This window comes from Chlorocebus sabaeus, chromosome 5 (genome assembly GCF_047675955.1).
Source record: "Chlorocebus sabaeus isolate Y175 chromosome 5, mChlSab1.0.hap1, whole genome shotgun sequence".
Classification (NCBI taxonomy): Eukaryota; Metazoa; Chordata; class Mammalia; order Primates; family Cercopithecidae; genus Chlorocebus; species Chlorocebus sabaeus.
In genome coordinates, this window is record NC_132908.1 from 61906898 (window position 1) to 61929969 (window position 23072).

The 23072-nt window shown below is 39.2% G+C and overlaps 1 protein-coding gene across 1 annotated transcript in view; it reads right to left on the reverse strand.

The window, feature by feature from the left end:
- CDH11 (cadherin 11) overlaps positions 1-23072 on the reverse strand; it is a 172917-nt gene that overhangs the window by 51688 nt on the left and 98157 nt on the right. The window contains exon 3 of the mRNA XM_007993553.3: positions 3759-4158. Within this exon, the coding sequence (XP_007991744.1) occupies positions 3759-3986 (228 nt within the window). The 5' untranslated portion in view covers positions 3987-4158. The remainder of the gene's footprint in view (positions 1-3758; positions 4159-23072) is intronic.

Genomic DNA, 23072 nt, shown 5'->3' on the forward strand with positions numbered 1-23072 from the left:
AATAATATTAATAGTATTATTTATTACTAATGCCATTTTCATATTTTTGTGAAAATTGGTATTTTATTATTTCAATTTAAATTATTACTATGAGACTAAGGCCTAGAGACCTTACCTCATGATTATTATTATGCGACTAAGGCCTAGAGACCTTGCTCATAAAGCAAGGTTGAATACATTGATTTTTAAATATTTCGTTTTCTTTCAATTTCCCCAAAGATATCTAACTGATTTGCAGTGCTTCAGTGAAACCCCATTATTTCAGCTTGGGGAGTTACCTGTAGGTACAAATTACAAAGACCATTTTGTTTTTAGTACTCTTTGTTTCTCGGAGGAAAAAATAAACAGACTTTTCTTCAGAATTTATTATTCATAACAATGTGTTGTCATGAAATTATGGCTAACACATTTCTGATGAATAAGTCCATTTGACAGTAAAACACAAAGCTGTTTGATGGCCTAGGACGGATGAACAGAATTGCCCCAATCTTCATTCAGTCAAGTTTCCTTAATGAAGGCAAAGTTTTTGCCCCAACTCCCATCTCAGGGAAGGCTTACCTTTGTTCTTCTGCTTACCCTGCTGCAGACCTGGCAGAAGTTAAGGGCAAAGACGTACGAATGAGGAACAAGAAAGTATAAATACAATGCTGACTTTAATGGGAATGCCCAGACATTGAATCTTTCTAGAGGCCTTCCTATATTACATATAAATTTGGCAAGTTTCTTGAAAATTAACCAGATCTATTTCATGATCAGCCAAATAACTAAAAATTTAACAAAACATTTCCTATTATTTTTCTACTTTGTTTTCAGGTTGGAAAGTTGGATATAACTTCCCTTTTTTGTATCTAACAAAGATGATTTATGCAATTGACACGGATACTTACTAGGCTCCACACACATACACACACACACACACACACACACACACACAACAAAACAACATAGTTTCAGAAACCATTCAGCGCTATCAAGGGATCCAGTTGCTGAGGCATACACAGCCAATTCCTAACTCCAAAGACGAATGACTTCCCTCTCTGCATAGCACAGCATGACACAGGCTGTATTTCCACAAGAAATCCGGAAGTCCATGGTTTACCAAATTTCACTTTTTCAGGGCATCTTGAGTATTCAACCTTGAATGTCAGCAAATCAAAGGTTGTTAGGAAATAAACCATCTACTCCATCCCTCCTATTTCTAGGGAACTGTCTCAGCACATTTCAGAAGAAAGGTCCACAGGACCAACCAATTTATTTACTTTTCCCCTATCCAACCCAACATCAGATTCATCCTCATGCACCTAGGTTTTGAAGGTCACACAGCATGAATAATACTAGAGTTTTCCTTTTCCCTCTTTTTTTTTCTATATTTTCTTCTAGTAGGCACGACAATTGCGTATTCCACAGAGATGCTGAAATGACTCTCCAGATCCTGTTTCTTCTGCAACCCCCAACCTGAACACACACACACTGCTTCCCATTGAGAAAGTCCCCGAAGCAGAAGGTTCTATTCATATCTCAGAATGATTCATACACAGCCCTTCACATCATTCAAGCTCCACATCCCTTGCCATGGCTGAAATCTATTTTTCCTCTCTGGGCACACAGCCCATCTCCTCTACTTAGGGAATTCCATATGCCAATTATTTCCATTTCCATTTCTCACGTCGACTTCCACATATTTCCATGTGGGATATAAATGAGTGAAATTCCTTTGGTACATCTTCAAGAAGAAATTTTTCCAAACTTACACAATGTCATTGAGATTCTAACATGAATCTCCTTCAAGTATGTCAATTATGTGAATATGAAGTGCTGTTCTCATGTAAAAGAACAATTAAGATAACTTCGTAGAAATCAGTAGGGTTCAGAAACCCCACAAACCTACTGTCTTTCCCTTTTACCTTCCACTGGATAATTCTTGTTCATCTTTTAGGTTACAGGTTATTCCCATGTTCTCCTTGAAACCTTCCTTTGACATCTCTCCCAAATATTACTATGTAAATTCATAATCATTTACACAGAATTTCCTCATTATTCTTCATTTTCTTTTTTTTATTTTTATTTTTTTAACTGCTTAGGTATCTGTCTCTTTTCCACTAGACCTCTTTGAGGTCAGGAGCTGTCTTAATCTAGTTTACATTTTGCCTAGCACAGCAGCTCCACATCATAAGATTTCAGTTCTTATGTATCTAAAGATCTTTTTGTTTTCTGTTTCTTCTTTTTTTTTGAGATGGAGGCCTTTGTCTCATAATAATAATTTAAATTTAAATAATAAAAATACTTTAACAAAAATATGAAAATTACATTAGTAATGAATAATACTATTAATATTGTTCATATTAACTGGCATTGTTAATAATTATCTCATTTATTTATTTTTTATTTATTTTTTGAGACAGAGTGTTACTCTGTCTCCCAGGCTGGAGTGCAGTGGCGCATCTCCGCTTACTGCAACCACTCCCTCCCAGATTCAAGCGATTCCCCTGCCTCAGCCTCTGGAGTAGTTGGGATTACAGGCACTCGCCACCACGCCTGGCTAATATTTGTATTGTTAGTAGAGATGGGGTTTCACCATACTGGGCAGGCTGATCTCGAACTCCTGACATCCAATGATTCACCTGCCTCAGCCTCCCGGAGTGCTGGGATTACAGGTGTGAGCCACTGCGCTGGCCACACATATCTTTTTGTAGTTTTAATGTCACTATCATCTGAAAGATAACTGTATATTTTACTACAAATGCTAGTGGGTAGGTAATTTTCCAAACTCTCTTGAACTTGTATTTTGGACTCTCTTTCTATAATTGCACTTTTCTGTAAGGGATACACAGAGACCACAGAGCGTGGAATGGGAAGTCATCTCACTGGGTTTTACCATGCCTGTGGAAACAGGGATAAAACCACATCCAACCTTCTGATACATATTCATCTCCTCCAAGTTGGATCTAGCACCAGGACATAAGTACATAAGGATGACACTGCCGCAACACAAAGTAGCTTGAAGTCTAGTCAAGTAAACAGATTAATAAGTAGACACATCAAATACAGAAAGAAAAGCTATGATAAAGGGTCCAAAGGAGGAACATTCAGGTTGGGATTAGGGTGTGGTCAGGGAAATGCCTTCAGCTGGAAAATGGTTAAACCAATTATGGCTATGTCTGTTTAATGGGCTATTAAGCAGTCATTCAAAATGGAGTTTGAGCGTGGTGTAGTGACTCAGGCCTGCATTCCCAACACTTTGGGAGGCTGATGAGGGAGGATCACTTAGGTCAGGGGTTTGAAGTCAACCTGGGCAACATAGCAAGACCCTTTCTCTACAAAAAATAAAATAAAATACAAATTAGCCAGGCATGGTGGCATGAGCCTGTAGTCCCAGCTACTTAGGAGGCTAAAGCAGGAGGATCCTTTGAGCCCAGGAGTTTGAGATTACAGTGAGCTATGATCACACTACTGCATGCCAGTCTGGGCAACAGAGAGAGACCCCATATTTAAATAATATGATAAATGAGTTTTATGATATAACTCCATAAAACTAAATGGAAAAACCTAAGAAGTATTCTCAACATGGATAAGTCTATTAATTTTTTTAAAAGTCTGGAATAACATATTATGTACAATATTTGGGTGGTTTTACTGGCTGTTCAGACCATTGGTGTTTTCTCTCTTAGATGCCTGTGGGCCTTTTGTTTCTTTCTGGCCACAGACGATTATTCCAATGGTGGGATGGAGAGCTCAGGATTGAGGGAAGGCAGCCTTACCCTGCCCACAAGCACGGGGTCAGGCCCGGTGTACTCCTCTATCACGAAGAACTGGTTCCAGACCCAGCCACGCTTGGAGCGCTGTAGCACCTGCCCCTCCTTGCCCTTCTCGTGGTGCCCATGGAAGGAGGGCCGCAGGTGGCCCCGCCGCTCTGGGGCAAAGGCCTGACTGTGGCACAGCATGCCCAGGCACACCAGGGCGGCTTGTAAACAGTAGTTCTCCTTCATTTTTGGTTACGTGGTAGGCACAGGAGAATGCAGCTGTCACCCCTTCCACCAACCGTGCGGTGGTCTTGCCGAGGGTGGCCTCCCGGACGTGTCACGCAGACCTCTCTTGGGATGGAACGTCTCTGCTGGCTGAGCTCATCACGTCAGGGCTGCCCACGTCCCCAGTCAGCTTCTGCAAGCAGAGAGAGGTTGGATTAGCTGCAGGCCGAATCCCCACTTTGTTTCCATTCCATTTAGTAAGCCTTCAGAACTGGGCATCAGTTTTATCACGTGGGAACTACAGGCTTTGGGGAAGTTCACCGACTGCTTTGAGCTCAGCTTGCTCATTTATGAAGTGAGGATAAGAGTGTACCCACTACAAAGCTGTCACTGGGATTCAATGAGTAATGCATATAAGTCTCTTAGCACAATGCCTGGTACTAGTAAGCACTCCATATTTGTTATTATAATTGATCAAAACTGTGCTTATATATGATTTTTTAATAAGAAAACAGGGAATTAAAGGAGTCCAGATGGGGAACATATAATCCACACTGGGGTTCAGTTCAGGGAGAGGATGGATGGCTGGACTCAATCCTTTAGTGAGGATTGCTGTAATAAGAAAGGAAAGTGTGGGATTCCGTGCAGAAGGAACATCACATCCAAAAGCACAGTGTGTTCCAAGACGTTCAGCATGCCTGGAGGTAGTAATGAAGAAGGCAGGCAGGCAATGGATCCTGTTAGAGAAGGGATGTAGGGGGAAGATCCCAAGAAACCATTGATGGCCACTGAAATATTTATAGGAGAAATAATGGGTCAAGGTCTCTTTGGTAAATCAGTTAAGGGTATAGTATCAATTCAAGGAGGAAGATTTGCTTTTGTCTGGCAAAGATCCATCCACGAAACCAAAGATCCTACCTTGCTTAGCTTGGAAGTCTCAGAAAGGATATTTTACAAGCTTTCACTAACTAGGAGAAGGAAAATAAAACAAAACAGTATGTCCTACTAACCAACCCAAGGTCGTGTTCCCAGCACCCAGCCATGACTGAGCTACTCAACACCAGTGAGGATAAGCCAGTAATGCCTTTCACCTTTCTACACTCCTCAGAGGTTTTTGACCCACAGTCACTCCTGTCCTCTCTCCAGCACTCTGGTTCTCACTGGCAGTCCTTAACTTCTGCCTTGGGTTCTGGACTTCTTCATCGGACTTTCTCATGCTGAAAACTTAATTCTTCTCTAAGGAATTCCCCTTGCTTGTTCTCCTCTCTTAGAACCATACATTTGTTTTCTGGAGAATCACCTTCTCTCTCTGGAGTGCCACCCAGACTCCAGAAAGAGAATCAGATGAGTTCACCACCAATGTGAGGGAACCTGAGATAGTTCTTTTTCAGGAGGATGACACATTGATATTGAAGATAACATTCTGTTTCAGCATCTGGGTCTAAATGAAACTGAAAAACTTATTGGGCATTGTAGGGATCACTGTCATCACCTAATTTTTTTGCTATCTTCTTTGGGTGAAATGGTTCAGGGAAAAAGGGAGCAAGAAGGAAAGAGCATGGATCTTGGCATAGTGGAAGGTACATAGACTTAGAGGTCAGCTGCAGATGGATCAGAATACCACTTCCATATTTTACAATCTGGGTTACTTTGGGCATGCCAATCAATCACTCTGAACCTCAATGTTTTCATGTGAACAATGAGGATGACAAGAATTGTTGCACCCATACAGGCCTGAACACAGAGTTGGGAACTGGGCATGTACTAGGCTCCTTCTTCTTTTCCCAGAGTGTCACAATACAGGGGAAGATCTCAAGAAACCACTGACGGTTACGGAAATATTTACAGGAGAAATAATGGGTTAAGGTCTGATACAGTTTGGCTGTGTCCCCACCCAAATCTCATCTTGAATTTAACATGTGTTGCGGGAGAGACCCAGTGGGAGGCAACTGAATCATGGTTGCAGGTCTTTGCCATGCTGTTCTCATGATAGTGAATAAGTCTCAGGAGATCTGACAGGTTTATAAGGGGAAGTTTCCCTGCACAAGCTCTCTCTTTGCCTGCTGCCATCCGTGTAGGATGTGACTTGCTCCTCCTTGCCTTCCATCATAATTGTGAGGCTTCCTCAGCCACATGGAACTGTAAGGGTACCCATGCCTTGAACATGGAGATGCCCCAAAGAGGGTGATGAGGTGCTTTCTCCAAGATGGGAATTGAGAACAAACGAGTTACTTGGGATATCATAGCCATCTGACCTCAGCAACCTAGAAAATAAAAGAACTGGTGAAATTATAATTTGTAGATACAGATCCATTCCATTTTGATGACCTTTGACTATACCAGCCCAAGCCTTTCTGTTTCCTTTGTAATATGGCAAAGTGGTATCTCGGAGGCCACAGATGTGCACTTAATGCCTGGTGACTGTCACTTTTCTCAATAACACTTTGGGATGGTATTATGTTAGTCTTTATTCAAGGAATAGGGGAGTTGAAATCTTTAGTATTTGTTTTAAACAGACACTTTGGGATATGTAAAAGGCTACATGGGAGAGAGAGAAAGATGGAAAAGGCAGTGTCATCATTTAGCAACTTGTTCCTTACATTCAGGCACTTTAATAATACATCAGATGCTGTTTCTAGAAAGCCAAACTGACTGTTTGGAAAGAGCACAAAGAAGGCCCCAGGAGGGGTTAGATGCTAAAATGAGGCAATATGAAACAATAGAAAGATTTCTGGGCAGAAGTCATGAAACTCGAGATTTGGTGGAGAATCTGGCACTAATTTGCCATGGAACATCATTGATTCTACTCTCAGAGGCTCTGTCTCACTCTGTAAAATGAAGCCTGTGTAAAATTTTCTTCAAATGGCTTCATATTCACAATTAGTTTCAGTGAACTAGTGACGGGCATTTCTTCTGATTCATACAGTGTCTCCTTACTAGACCGGAAACTTCTGAATGGATGGGATTATATCTTATTCACATTTATATGTCTGGCACCTGAGCACAAAGCAGGCCATCAATACAATTTTAATATATGATTTGAATCTCAAATTTCAACTCCAAACTTGACATTGACTCTGCGAAAACTCAAGAAGAAGAAAGAAAGAAAAAGGGAACAGCATATGGTGAGGCAAGATCCCTGCCCATCTTGCACCATGCCAAGTATTAAATGCTCATTCACACAGTGATAAATTATTCTTGCATATAAGCTGTGAAGTGTATTAGAAAGAAAGGGTTTAATTAAAGTTGATATTTCTTCACCTCTTTCTTCTGGCTGCCATTTTGCTGTAAAGCACAATTATTTCTAACACTAGAAGTGTTGAAACAAGATGACAACTTTTTTTTCTTCTATAAAAAAAGTCTAGCTTAATACTAATGAATTATAAGAGTTTCCACATGATCAATAAACAATAACATTCAATCTGTTGAAAAGATTAAATTATGTCTTTTCTTCTTTTGGAAAGAATACTGAATCAACTTGCTTTTAAGAGCAATGGCCCGTCATTTTAAATGCTTATATGACTATATGTAATACGGAAAGTTATTTTTATGGTTAATCTTAGGTACATATAAGATTGATTTTAAGACATAATTTTTTAAAAAAAATATTCACTTTCAGAATGAAAATTTATGTAGCAAGTTCTTTTCCTTAGCTACTGTTCTAAAAGCTTTACAAATAGTAACTCATCTATTAATTTCTGTAACAATCTTATGAATAGGAGCCATGAATATTCTTCTCTTAAAGGATGAGGAAACTGAGTCCCAGACACATTAAACAACTTATGCAGACTTACACTTCTAGTAAATAGCAGACCTGAGATTTGAACTCATGGCGTCAGGCCCTAGAATCCATGTTCTTAACCAGTGAACAACCACAACTCTTGTCATTTGTTTGAGTTTGAAGTTTATAAGGACATTATATGGATGTTGTGATAAAAAGCAGTAACCTGGAAGCCAGCTAAACGTGGGAAGTAAATTACCATTGGAGCTCAGCATATACTAATAACAGGACTGGAATGAAAATACTAATAATAGTTAAAATTTGCCAGGTGTTATCCGCCTAACATTCTTGGACATGTTTTCCATGAGTTGAGTCATCAAATCATAAAAACCCTAAAAAGTAGCATTATTGCTATTCCCATTTTACAGGCAAGTAGTCTGAGGCACATCAAAATTAAGTAATTTGTTCAAGGTTACAGAGCCAGCAAGTGAAGGAGCTGGTATTGAACTCTGAATGTTTGGTTCAAGGACTTGTATTACTACCCTCTACAATTTTACCTAAGAGAACACTGCGGTTCAAATTTAGGCACACTAATACAAATAGACACAATAGCGTTAAAATGATGATAATTTAAATTTTGGTAGCATGGATAAGTAGACGGTAATAAAAAAAGAAATTATCCAAACCAAAAAGAAAGAAAAAGCATTTTATATCAATAACCAAAGTGAAGATGAACAAGAGGTAATAATTACATCAGTCCATCAATAACCATCAATAACGTAGTATAACCAGGTCCTTAAACAACATATGACACAAAATTTGATCTTTGGTTTTTATTTTAAATACCTGTTTCAGAATTTCTAAATGTGTACATTAGAAAAGGTGTATTCAGAGTGGTTTTTGTTTTTTGTTTTGTTCCGTTTTATGAAATGTTTCTAGAATTGAGAGAACTGATTGATGTATTCAGTAGTAGGGACTTAGTAGGAATCTCCCATGAAAATTAATAGGAGGCTGCCCTCCTAAGGAGACCTTGATGTTGGTAATAATTAGGGAAATATATCAATGTTCTAATTGGTTTTAATGAAGACCCCCAAGGTAGTTCTTAAACAATCCATTAAAACACATTTTAGCAGTATGCCAGGATGCCTAAGCATTGGGATTCTACTAAAACATATAGGAGGACTTTATTTTATGATGGGAGCATATTGCTTGGAGGGAAAAATAAATGTTGTTGAAAGTCACAGCAGTAATAACATGACAGGAAAATAGATGTGCAAAGCCACCAGCTCGAAAGGGAAGGCTCACCCCTCTATCTTGAGAGCAGATAGTCCGTCATAAGCTACCGCGCCTTGAGCATAAAACTCTCTTGCTGTGCCTGCTTTTGTCTCCATAAAAGAAAATGACATATACGGGTGTTTAAGTATATTTGGACTCCTGCTGGAAATTGTTATTGGGTGGAGAATGCAAGACGAAAGCGCTTAGCAGAAAGCAAGCAGATTTGGTTTTTCAGCTGTCCTCTCCCCACAGAGCTGGAAGGATCAGATGGGGTGACCTGTTTTTTCATTTCCAGGTAGCTAATTTACAGTTAGAGACAGGTTATTATTACATTAAGAATATTACCAAGGCACACACCAGAGCTCAAAACCCCATTCTGTATCTGCAAAGTCCTCGTTGGTGAGCTCAGGGGCTCTGGTATCCCTTTCAACAAACACAGCTTTGTAACCAATCCAATTCTATTATGCAAATTAATTCAAGCATATTTTATTCCCCGTTCAGATCTCATCACTCAGCACTGAGCTGGTCTCTCATTTCAAATCAAATCACAGGAATTATGCCACGTCTGTGGAAATCACAGAGAAGAGGGGAGAAGAAGCATTACAAGAATTATTGAGTCACACTTCCCAGTAATTCTTCTCCCCTGATTTCTAGACTTGGAGCAAGGCATAAGCTTGGGGTAATCACTTCTTCTCAGGTGCAAAATACACAGCAGAGACTGCAAAAAGGTTATGGCATATGCTGCTCCAATTTCTAATACCAAATTCAAATGTTAAAGTAGGCAGCAAATAAGACCCCTTATCAAAGACCCCAGCGCTCTGCAAAGGTGAGTGGAAATTTTCAAACTGCTTCAGTGGAGATCTGAGTCTCTGCTTCTGGAGAGATGGAGAATGACAGAAGTTCTGCTTTGAACGTGGAAAGATCATTCACTACCTGTGTCAGGCAAAGCTGGGTTCAAATCCCGGTTCCAGCACTCATGATTTACATTATATTGTCATAAAAATAGATACTATCCTTTGTCAGGTGCTTGATTTTTCTAGTGCTGGACAGTATGCTCAGGGCTTAGTATACATTATTTTATTTCATTTTTACCTCAACTGCATATATATAATATGTGATATATATGTATGTGTGTATGTGTGATATATATATTTGACTCAGACTTTATCTAGGAGGAAAGTGAGGCTCAGTGTCCTTATGTAACCCACCCAAGTACACCGCGAATCACTGACAACGTTGTAATTCAAATGCAAGTTTACAGGACTGCAGAAGTCAAGCTTGACTTTGGACTATTTTACCCGGCTATCAATGTCTGAAAATCCAGGTTCCCAATCTTCAATACAAGAAGATTGCATGACCAACTCCAAGGGTCATCTCAGCTCCAAAAATTTTATTTGCTATATAACATAATGTTTGCTAGATGTGACTTCCACTAATTTTTTAAGTAAATACAATCAGATTTTATATTCTTAGGATCTCATGGCCACAAAATATTATAGGAATCCAATGTAACACCCCAGACCTAAAACTTGTATAGTCATTCAGTGATAATTTATCTATTTAAGTAACTAAATCATCTTCAAATGATAACATGATTAAGTACAATATGTGTAATGAAGAACTTATTATTTGTACCCTACTCTGTCCTTAAGACAGTCTTTTTCTTGGTGTAATATTTTCAAATGTAGATCATTAAGATGAATAACATATATCATATATCAATACATACAGGAAATAACTCTGTCTGCAGTGTCATCTCTAACTATGAATGTGTGGGAAGAGAAATAGATTTTATTTTCATTTGTTCTTTTGTATGAGCTAAGATACCTGAGGGAAGATTAGAGCAAAGCGGTGATGATAAACAGATGCTTAACATAATGTCATGTCATTTGTGGTATCAAAGGCCTATATGTAAACCTCCCTTTGTCTCCAAGCAGTAAATATGCATCAAGCTTTTTTTATTTGTCTGTTCCTTCACTTGGCAATAACTTTTCAATGGTTCTAGGCCTAGGTTGAACTCTGAGGATACACAGGCATCAAGGTACCTCCAGTATGTAGACTGTTCTCAAACAATACTGAGACTGTTGTCTAAGCAGATGAATGATGATATGATGTGTTCAGTACAGATAGGACTATGTACAAGAGCACACACACTTCTGCAGATAAATTTGTAAAGTATCGGTCCTGTATTTCAATACTTGCCTACTCGAACCTCTTGCAAGTAAACTCCCATATCCACCACTTCCAATGCCTGGAGCTTCCATTCCCACTTTGGGCCATGGCTCATTAAACCACACCCAGTTCAATGACAAGTAAATCATAAACCAACCATTGATTGTTTCAGCCTAGTTCAAAACGATAAGATGGGTGAATCAGATTTCTTTGGGAACTTCACTGATAGAAAACAAGAACCTTCTGCAGTCAGTGAGGGAACTAAAATAGGAAGGTTACAAGGAACTTGAGAAATGGCGTAACTACCAAATGACATCTCATGACCAATGTTTCAATGAAATCAAGGCTTACAGCAAACCAGTTACAGATTAAAGAGAAACAAACGTGACCTCTGTCTCTGAGTCATGTAAATAGCAGAACACATGGCATCTGAAGATCTTGGCAATTTAAGGACTCCCTCAGCAGCTGTCTTCATGGAGCCCACGCTACTGACCTGTTCCTGAATTTCTGTGAGATCACTTGTAATGCCCTTGAATGACAACAAGCTTCCTGTATGTAAACTCACTTGAGTGATTTCTTTTGTCATCAAAACAGCAAACATAGTAAACTACCATAATCAAGAGGAAAAACGTTTGGTGATTCTGCTAGTCAAGACTAAAATAACGTAGCTGCATGAATCACTTGTTCAGATATAGACAATGCCTTCTTCTCTGAATTTCTAAGAAGACTGAGACAAGAAAAATAATTCTAGACCAAAGCCAAGATGCTAGTGATCTAGCCTGGGTTCTGCCATTGAACTACAGTGCAAACTTAGAAAAAATACTTTTCCCTGTGGGTTAACAATCTCCTTCTACAAAACAGGAGGTTGGAAACAGCCTGTAAAAGGTCTCCCATGCATATCTGCAGGGGCTTGTGAGTCTGTGCTGAGAATAAGTGACTTTGCCTAGATGGAAGTTTTCATCTCATTTTGAAGGTCTAGGTCCCAGCTGGCAGGGCTGCTTTGTATACAACTTGAGGCCCCAGTGACCTAGAGCATCACAGCAACCATGCCTTCTGGGGCTAGACAATGCAGAGGCCCTGCTATTGTGACAGGTCCTTAAATTCCAGTATTAGGAATCAGGACTTTACTGGATGAACAATGGGAATCCATTCAGAATTTCTAGTCATGGGGTTGAGGGGAGCCAAGCTGTCACAGGTGTGCAGGAGAAATGGAGGTGAGGAGTGGCAGCTCTTACAAAACAGTTAAGAGGATGGGCCCAGGAGTCAGAAGGAGTTGGAAGGTTAGAGCTCAAGACTTACAACTCACTATACTAGAGGTGGAAATCAGCCTCTACAAGTCTTCACAGTGCCCTGTTAAAAATGGGGAAAACCCGGCAGGGCGCAGTGGCTCACGCCTGTAATTCCAGCACTTTGGAAGGCTGAGATCACAAGGTCAGGAGTTCGAGACTAGACTGGCCAACATGGCGAAACCCAATCTCTACTAAAAAAAATACAAAAATTAGTCTGGCATGGTGGCGTGCACCTGTAATCCCAGTTACTTGGGAGGCTGAGGCAGAAGAATTGCTTGAACCCAGGAGGCGGAGGTTGCAGTGAGTCAAGATCGCACTACTGCACTTCAGCCTGGGCGACAGAGCAAGACTCCATCTCACAAAAAAAGGAGGGGGGGGAACTCTAGGACCAGTCTCACAGGGGGACTGCCAAGAGAAAAAGAGACATTGCGTGTACTTTGTACAGTACCTGTCATATGGTAATCATTCACAAAATGTAAAGTCTATGAAGGCAGGGACCTTTTCTTTGCTGCTTACTGCTGTAACACAGAACATGGCCTGGTCCACAGCAGGTGATTAAGAAGATGAGTTAAGAGTTTTGTTTAGTCAACAAGAATGCATAAATACATATTGTAACCCCTGGATACCATGCACTAATCCAATAAAGAATAAGCCTCATGACGGGGCTCTAGGAGTCCACTGTCTATTAAGGAGAAACAAGAAACCAATATTACAATAGAGATTGCTAAATGCAATAATAGGTATATATGACAAGATGAGATAAAGTAGACCAGTGTTGTTTAATGGAAACATAATGTCAGTCACATGTGTAATTTTAAATTTTCTAGAAGCCATATTTTTAAAAAGTTCAAAAAATCAGTGAACTTAATTTTTACAATGTATTTTATTTAACCCAGTATGCCCCAAATTGTATCATTTTAACATGGAATCAATATATACATTCTCAAAACGTTTTATATTCTTTTTTCCTAAGCCTTCAAAACCTAATGTACATTTTATATTTAAAGGAACTCTCTGTTGGGACTAGCCACATTGCAAGAGCTTACTGGCCACATGGGGCTACTGGCTATCATCTAGGCAGCACAGACACAGGGGATTCTTCAAGTTTCTTGAGAGAGGAGGGCATGTAGTCAAGGAAGACTTTCTGGAGGCATTGCAATAGTTCAGGTGAGAGGTAATATGGTTCTGAACCAGAAAAAATAAGGCTTGGGTTGAGAAAAAGAGGCTACTCTTGAAACCATGCAGATGTAGATGGTTTTAGGAACCAAAAAGATTGAGGTTAGAGAATGAGGCAGCAGTGAGAGGAGAGTGAGAAGGCAGTGGTGCTGTTCCTGGCCTCAAGAGGAGAAGGGCTGTTTGAGGAATAAACAGCATTTAGTTAAAAACATTTTCTTTCTTTCTTTTCTTTCTTTCCTTCCTTCATTCCTTCCCTCCCTCCCTCCCTCCCTCCCTCCCTTCCTTCCTTCCTTCCTTTTTGAGACGGAGTCTAGGTCTGTCGCCCAGGCTAGAGTGCAGTGGCGCGATCTCGGCTCACCGTAAGCTCCGCCTCCGGGGTTCACGCCATTCCCCTGCCTCAGCTTCCCGAGTAGCTGGGACTACAGGCGCCCGCCACCTCGCCCGGCTAGTTTTTTGTATTTTTAGTAGAGACGGGGTTTCACCGTGTTAGCCAGGATGGTCTCGATCTCTTGACCTCGTGATCCACCTACCTTGGCCTCCCAAAGTGCTGGGATTACAGTCGTGAGCCACCGCGCCTGGCCTCTCTCCTTTCTTTCTTTCTTTCCTTCTTCCTTCCTTCCTTCCCTCCCTCCCTCCCTCCCTCCCTCCCTCCCTCCTTCCTTCCTTCCTTCCTTCCTTCCTTCCTTCCTTCCTTCCTTCCTTCCTTCCTTCCTTCCTTCCTTCTGTCTCTCTCTCTCTCTTTCCTTCTTTCTTTTTTGATGGAGTTTTGCTCTTTTTGGCCAGGCTGGAGTGCAATGGCAAATCTCAGCTCACCACAACCTCCACCTGTGAGTAGCTGGGATTACAGGCATGCGCCACCACGCCTGGCTCTTTTTTTTTTTTTTTTTTTTTTAAGTAGAGATGGGGTTTCTCCATGTTGGCCAGGCTGGTCTCGAACTCTCAACCTCAGGTGATCCACCTGCCTCAGCCTCCCAGAGTACTGGGATTACAACAGTGAGCAACCACACCTGGCCTAAATCATTTAAAGCTTTCAGAAACCAGCGGAAAGATGTGCAGGGGAAAAGTTCAGAGTAGAATTAGGTACCAATGTTCTTGCAAGAGTAGGTATTATCAATTCTACCGTTTCTTTTCAAGTGTGGAGATTTTACTGCATTATTAAATTCTAGAATCTCGGAGTTGAATGACACTCTAGAGACTTCGAGCAATTAGTCCTTTATTTCAATAGACCAATGGGAAAACTGAGATACAATGATGATAACGAACTTATTCAAAATAAAGAGTGAAAAAAAAACAGAATCTCAACTCTTCACTTTATAGAGAAAAAGCAGAGAGGGCAGGGGAAGCATCAAGAGGAAAAAGATAATTTTTATAGCATCTACCTTGCCCTCTCTTCCCAAAACCTGATTTAACAACAGTCCCCTCATTTTAAACTATTTCTATGGAAACAACCAGCCCAGATTCTAGAAAGAGGAAAAATAAAGCGTTCATAAGTAATGACCTGAGAGAGCTCTTTAAAGATTTGCAGTGGAGAACTGAACTAAGAATAACAATCTGCATATTCTCCCTGGAATCTAATGTCCTGCAGAGAACCACTCTCCATAGTCTGTTTTGCAAGGTATAAACAATGAGAGGAGGAATTGTCCCAAGGTGGCCTTACTAACAGAAAAGGGCTTGATGTGGTCTTTTGAAATAGTTGCTAAAGCCAGAGAAGGGAGTGCCTTAAATTACCACTGCCAAGAGCCTTTAGAATTCTGAGAAACCCATCCTGTGCCCATAATCCACCAGGGTCCCCACGTATCCATCCAGCTCAATCAGAGTATGTGGATGGATGCCACTGAACAGGAAGGAGGAATGCAGAAAGTCAAGCTGCTTCCGCTGATCAGAAACTTGACTTTCACCAGCGTGTGGGTGGGCTGTTCTGAAGGACTTCTTTCTAATGTACCTCACCAAACCACTCCATCACACTGAGATTAGACTAAACTCTGCCACATTTTTAAATGGCTTTTTTGTATCTCTCTATATACCACAGAGTGTTCCCAACCCCCTTCATTTTAAGAAAGCATACATCAACAATAGCCTCATAATGATCTCATTGTTGCTTCAAATAATCCAATCTTTGAAGCCTATTTCTTTCTTTTCAGGTGTATTAGTGTCATTTATCAAAAGTAATGGGATTTTTTTTTAAGTTAAGGATAAAAGAAAAGTAATGGGATACAGCAAACTAGTCAAGTGCTTAGTACAAATGCAGAGTATTTTCTGAAGCATATGTGGAACACCTCTTAGGCAGGACTTTCAAAGGCAACATTAAGTGTCTTTTGTGGGTCTCAGATAATATGGTTCACTTAATTAGATTTTCCATAATTCTGGGTAATCCTATTGTGAATTACAGACGTGAATTTTGACTTGCCTGACAGAAACAGCTATTGCTCCAAATGCATTTCTGGAAAAAGAATGTTTTATTTATAAATCATTACCAGAATTTTCACAGGGCAAAACCCAAAAATGGGGTTCAACCTGGGAGGCTGCATGGGTTCTTGGTTCACACAGGAAGGAATTCAAGAGCAATCCCAGAGAGTAAAGTGAAAGTAAGTTTATTAAGAAGTAAATGAATCAAATAATGGCTACTCCATAGACAGAGTAGCAGCATGGGCTGCTTGACTAAGTATATAAATGGTTATTTCTTGATTACATGCTAAACAAAGGGGGTATTATTCATGAGTTTTCCAGGAAAGGGCTAAGGAGTTCCCAGAACTGAGGGTTATTCCTCTTTATAGACCATATAGAGTAGCCTCCAGATGTTCCCATGGCATTTGTAAACCGTCATGGCACTGCTGGGAATGTCTTTAAGGAGAGGAATGCATTATAATTAGCAAATAATGAGCGATGAGGACGATCAGAGGTCTCGTTCACTGCCATCTTGGTTTTGGTGGACTTTGGCCAGCTTCTTTACTGCATCTCCCTTTATCAGTAGGGTTTTGTGATCTGTATCTTGTGAAATCAGTCCTGCTGACCTCCTATCTCATCCTGTAGTGAAGAATGCCTAACCTCCTGGCAATGCAGCCTACCATATCTTATTCTCATTTTACCTAGCCCCTATTCAAGATGGAGTCACTCTGGTTTGAATGCTTCTGACATATTTCCTCCCTCCTTTTTGCAAGGGAATGCTTCATCTTAGGGGTTGTAGAGTGATGAAGATCCATCTTTCTTAACTTCTTCAGGCTGAATAGAACCAATGATATTTCTGCCTAACTATTAGTGTCTCTTTTATTCAAGGTAGAGAGTAGCTCAGTCAGTGTCAGTATGGTGAGGGACACTCATAACTGAATCTTGTGAGAAAATGGAAATCTCAAAGATTAATAAGTGTTCAATATAAGAAAATGTTGAATAAGTGTATCCTGTATTCCTACACAAAGAGGACGACAGAAATATTTTCCACAACAGTAAAGCAAAATAAAATTATCCCAAGTAAACTAAGTAAGAAGGCTTTCCATGAACTGGACAGTTGTTAGAACTAAGTTAATAGAGAGTAGTCAGTTAATTCCAGTATGTGCCAAGAACTAGATCTGTATGTTACCCATTCCTCTTGTTTCTTCTGATCAGCAGCCAGAGATCACTAGTTGGTTCACAGATATAAGCAGACTCAGTCTAAATTGCAGGAAAAAACTCCAGAACAACAGGCCAGACCAGAACCTAATTACAGATGTACTATAGTTTTTGAAACAGTTTTTCTCTCTGGTCCCCATTTTTACTAAAAACAAATCATGGTAGAACTGATTGGTTAGCCTTACTATACTTGGCCTGATTCTCTATAAAGTGCAGCAAGAATAATTATTTGCCATATAGGTCCATTTTTAAAATTGGCTTTGATGGAACTTTGTTCAGTAAGGAATCTTAGATTAGACTTTTTAAAGCCTTAAGCTCAGTCATGAATTTATCTGTGCCTGCAAGTACTTGAATGAGTTTGGTGAATCCCTCTCCACTCAAGAACCCAAGATAACTTGGGGCTTCCGGGCCTGTCAGAAAGTGACAATCTTTACTTTCCACAGGTTAGGAACCCTGTGCAGGGACTCCATAGACAAGGTATGAGACCAATTTTCCTGAGTGGCTTTTATCAGTTCTATAAGTCAACTTTGATTCCTTAAAGCAGTCTGTTTGAATATGAAACCACATCATTCAAGTCAAAGCCTTGGAAAAACAGAGTTTCTTCAATTTTGTCTACTTACAAAAAAAAAAACAAAAAAAAAACAGACTCTCACTGCACTTATGGAAATAACTGTATTGCCATAAGGTAAGAATACTCACATAGTTTCCAAATTCTGGAGAAATAGGGGAGAGAGAAAGATATGTGCTCCAAATTTTGCTCACAGTAGTATACTTTTCTCAATTGCTAGAAGCTATAAATAACTCAAAAGAAAAAGATTTTATTGACTCAAATAAAAAATAGAAAAGATCAGCAATGTTTTCAGCAAAAAGTCATAAAAAGATTACTTCAGTCTTTTATTAGTTCAGTCTATGCAATTAATTCCTGTTTTGCTCAATATTTATGAACACAGTTTTCCAAGAGTGCCTTGGAAGTATGTTTCCTCTCTATTTTAATGGTACACTTTCCCAACTTATCAGAGACCTGCATTTAAAAGTACTCATCAAAATCCTATATCTGAATATAAACTATCTTTTGAAGAGGATGAAAGCAATACACCATTGTCTGTGGAGGACAAAAAGTCTTAGAGCAGGAGCAGTCCAAGATGCAATGGACAAGGAAATCCAGTTACCTCTGAGGTACACAACAATTTAACATAACAGTTATGGGTATTACTGTACATGTACACTAATTCATGTCAAAATTATGGGAGTTTCATATAATTTGGAAACACATACTGATAACACATTTATACAAATAAAACCCAAAGAAAGCCAAACACCATTTTTTATATTTGACAATGTTTCCTGTATGATTTTAATATACCAAGTAACGAAAATACATCATTTTGGACTTTAGGAAACTTAAAAAGATTAATAGGATAACAAAATAATTTACAATTTGATTTTGGCAAGTTTGTCAAATATCAAAGGTGTGAAACATATGATAATTTAAGACAGAATTCCAGGTCTCCATAAGTCATTTATTTATCTAAAACAGTAACTCAAAATTTCAAAAATGCAATAACTTACTCATTGATAAAGTGGAGACTTAATTTTCCAAACAATTTGTCTTTCTCTCCTTTCTTTTCCCATTGTTTATTCAAAAGACAAATGTAAGTCTTTCATTATCTTTTAATATTACATGAAAATCTTGTTCAAGAGAGAAAGCCAAATTTCACTTTTGCATTAGTGCATCATTAACACTAAAGCTAATTTTAAATATAATACTATAAACACATTTATTCGTGTTTAATTTGTTTGACCATAGGTACGATTTCCACAGACCTTTTACAATGCTTTATTATTTTCTATTAAGGAGCATATTAGTGTTCTAAAAAGCCCCATTATTCTGACACATGGACCAAGATTTTGCATCAGTGTGCTTTTATTTCAATATTTAATTTACTTAAATACTGAATAATACCCTTTTAATTGTATTCAACTTGCTCACACACAGAATTATTTACTAGGTTGGTTTTTAACCTTTATAAGGTTTATTTTTCATGAACCTTCCACAACTTGCTCAAGCCTTCAGCTTTAGTCTATCTCACTTAAAACAATTCTTTAACCTTCTAGGCAAAAAAAAAGTTTTCCATGCCTTATTATAATCTTTTATCAAAAACACATTATACTTTCTTTATACACCTTGCATGTAAAACTCTTCCTTCAGTAGTTTCAATTATATATGTTACAGTGTTAACTATTAGCAACTTTTATTTTGGTGAAAAACTCAGTATGTTATGTTAATTATGTACCAGGTGCAGAGCCTAGAACACCAGATAGAAGTGCAAATAAGGTATGACTCTTTCCAGCAAAGCCGGGGACATGGCTAACAACATATGTCCATCAGTAGGCCTCACGCAGAATCTAATTGCTCCAAAGCAGGTAAGCTGAGCAGTTATCAAAAGACAACAAAGCAGTTTATGTAGTTTAGTAAACACAGTATCTGACTTGCCTAATTTAGACCAAATGTATAAATGTATAAATTTTGAAGACATTTTTATTTTACCAGAAACTTTTTTTTTTAAGACGGAGTTTCACTTTGTTGCCCAGGCTGAAGTGCAGTGGCATGATCTCAGCTCACTGTAACCTCTGCCCCTGGGTTCAAGCAATTCTCCTGCCTCAGCCTCCCAAGTAGCTGGGATTACAAGAGCACACAACCACACCCAGCTAATTTTTTGTATTTTTAATAGATATGGGGTTTCACCATGTTGGCCAGGCTGGACTTGAACTCCCAACCTCAAGTGATCTGCCCAACTTGGCATCCTAAAGTGCTGGGATTACAGGTGTGAGTCACCATGCCCAGCCCCAATAATCTTTAAAACTGTCTTTATTTCCTTGAAATTACTAAAGTCAAGTGAACTGAAAGGTATTAAAATTTCCATTTTTTCCAATAAAGTATTTGATTTAACTGCTTATTTTTCTTTAAGTCAATTAGCCCTATTTTCTATAAATAACACACACAACAGACATAAATAGACAGAAGAAGATCTAGTAGCTGTAAAATTTTTCATTTGCCAGGTTTTAGGTTTTTCTTAATTGGATTACTGGCTTCAAGCCGGAGCCCTTTCAGGAACATGGACAGGAAAGCATGCAATTCCTAGGGCCTAATAAGCAGGCACAGTGGGAAGGCAAAACACCAAAAATCAATAATTCCTTTTTTTTTTTTTTTTTTTTACCAATTCCTGGATCCCCAAAAATGGAATCAGCCTATCCCCCATAGGAGTCTTACCCCTCACTGGGAGGTGGGGACATTTTTATACCTTCTAGATGACCAAGAGCATGCTTCTCTGATCCAAAAGTGCAAAGAGCAGAGTGCTTCCCCCATAACTGCCACTAGCCATCACTAAAAGTATATTCCCTACATAGTTATTACACACCAAATCTCTTTCGTAATCCAAAGTAATTTCTGATACCTGTAAAAAAAAAGTAAAAAACACCAGGTAACTGAATGGAAAACAGAACAGAGGCTTAGATTTTGGGAAGATCTATCCATTTTCAATTCTTGGAGTTCCATAAGGAAAACAGAGGTTTTTCCCAAAATGGGGTCTGTGGCACCTCCTCTGTTTTTCCCAAGGACTTCCAGAGTGTTAGAAATTACCTTACATCCTCTCATATGGGTCTCAAGAGTGTTAAGACAAAAGGGAAAAAAACAGCTCAGTCATCTGAGAAGAAAAAAGTTTTCCTTATTTCAGAGAAACAAGATTCAAGAAGAGAAAAACAAACATAAAAGCCATTTAAATATATATATATATATATATCTTAGTTATCCATGTTTAATTAAGCTAACTCTCAACAATAGAGCTCTTTAAAAAAAAAAAAGTCCTTTTAGATCTCTTAATACCAGACTCTAGGTGGGACAAACAGCCAACACCTCTGGCTTTCAAGCTACTTTTTTTTTTTTTTTTTTTCCTGCAAAGGTATTTTCCCAATAAAACCAATAAGCCTTAACTAAGGTTATGGCTTAACCATGATGGACCCATGAGATGTCTCCAAATAGACGGCAAGTGGTTTTTACGAGATCTAGAATCACCCCTTAAGTAGCTCAGAAAAAAAAAAGAAAAGAAAAAGAAATTCAAGTCAGGAAATCAGAAGATGTCCATGGAGGTGAAAAGTTTAAATAAATGGCAAAAGTCCCACAACTGGAAAAAACTCATTCTCTAAGCCAGAAATTGAACACAGGCCTCCATCAGGAAAGAGAAAACTTTTACTCACTAAGCTACAGGATGAGGCAAGCACCATATTGCTTTTCCCGGAAGGAGTTTAGAGCAGACATTTTTGAGCTTGCAAAGGATATACCTTTTCCCAGGAAAACGGGCAGATATAAAGCTGAGAAGCCTTAAAAGGAAATATATTTTAGAATTGATAGCCAATATTTCTTGCAATCTTACTGAAATAAAACCAATTAAAAAAAAAAATAAACTTGTTTTGAGATAGGGAACCAAAACTTAGTCCAATAGCTTTTACTTGGAACTCTAGCCATGAAATAGTAACACAGTTCACTTTTAATAAAAGATAGGTGGATCCAAATTATCTCTCTGACAAAACTGGGACTTGTCCATTTGGCTAAACTTTGTTAATTTGAATTTGCCCCAATTGCTTAAAGATACCATAGCAGTGAGTCCTTCAGTAGTCACCATTGTACTCATGTCTAACAAGGATCTCCACTAAATAAAAGTTTTTCTAAGTCTAGCAAAAGCCCAATTATCTTCCCCTGCAAATTCCCACCTTCTGTAGCAAAGTGTTAAAGTGACAATAAGAAAAGAAAATGGTGTGACAGAAAATGATAACTTTAGGACATAACAAGAAAAGGTAAGGCCAAGTTTCACCTTGGGTGGGCCTCTAACCCATAATCCTAGAGGGAATGCCAATTCCAAACTCCTCTGAGCATCCTGGGTGGTGCTATGAATCAGCCAACAATACCGAATGCTGGAAAAAACAGAGTACCCAAGTATTGGCCAGTGAGGGTCCCCACAACAAATGCTGAAAATCCCAGAGCATCAGGGGGCAGCCAACAGTGAACCCCAAAGGCATAAGACCTAACGCAATTGGAGCCACAGAATAATGTGATTCTGGTGTCCCAGGGTCAACGCCACAGAGGACCTCATACAGCCAAATGTCCTTCCTTAAACAATCGCCCAAAGAGCCAAAGCAAAGATTACAAATGTGACAAAGAAATAAGGATGAGCATGCATTTGGGCATTGAAAGAAAAAAGGAAAATGGTCAGTCATTGGAAACTAAAGTAAAAACAGCCTGAGAGAAGGGGCAACAACGTGGGTTATAAAGGACGTGGCCAGCCAGGTGTGCTTCTGCCTGTCCAGGATACCCAGAAAACGGGAAACTGCGTCAGGCTACCAAGCCAAAGGCCTCGAAGCCACTTACTCATCTGTCCAAAATAAAGAACACAGGAAAGGACAGATGTGCCTAAATCAAAGGGAAATAAAAGTAGCGAGTTGAATCTGGACAAAGGGAAACTCATCCACCCAACATTCAGGTCTAAATGGTGCCCATGAGTCTCAATTTGGTGTCCAGATGGGAGGTCTACATTGCCCATTCATTGGTGGCCAGAAAAGATGTCACAGGATGAATCCTAAAATTGAGGTTCAGCCTAGGAAGCCACATGGCTTCTTTCCTTCTTGTAGGAAGAAGTTTAAGAGCAAGTCCACAGAGTGAAGTGAAAGCAAGTTTATTAAGAAAGTAAACGGATAAAAGAGTGGCTACTCTATAGGCAGAACAGTGGCATGGGCTACTTGACTGAGTATGTGTATATTTTTCTTCATTTTATGCTAGACAAAGGTTTTCTACTAAAGGGATGGGGAGTTCCTAAAACT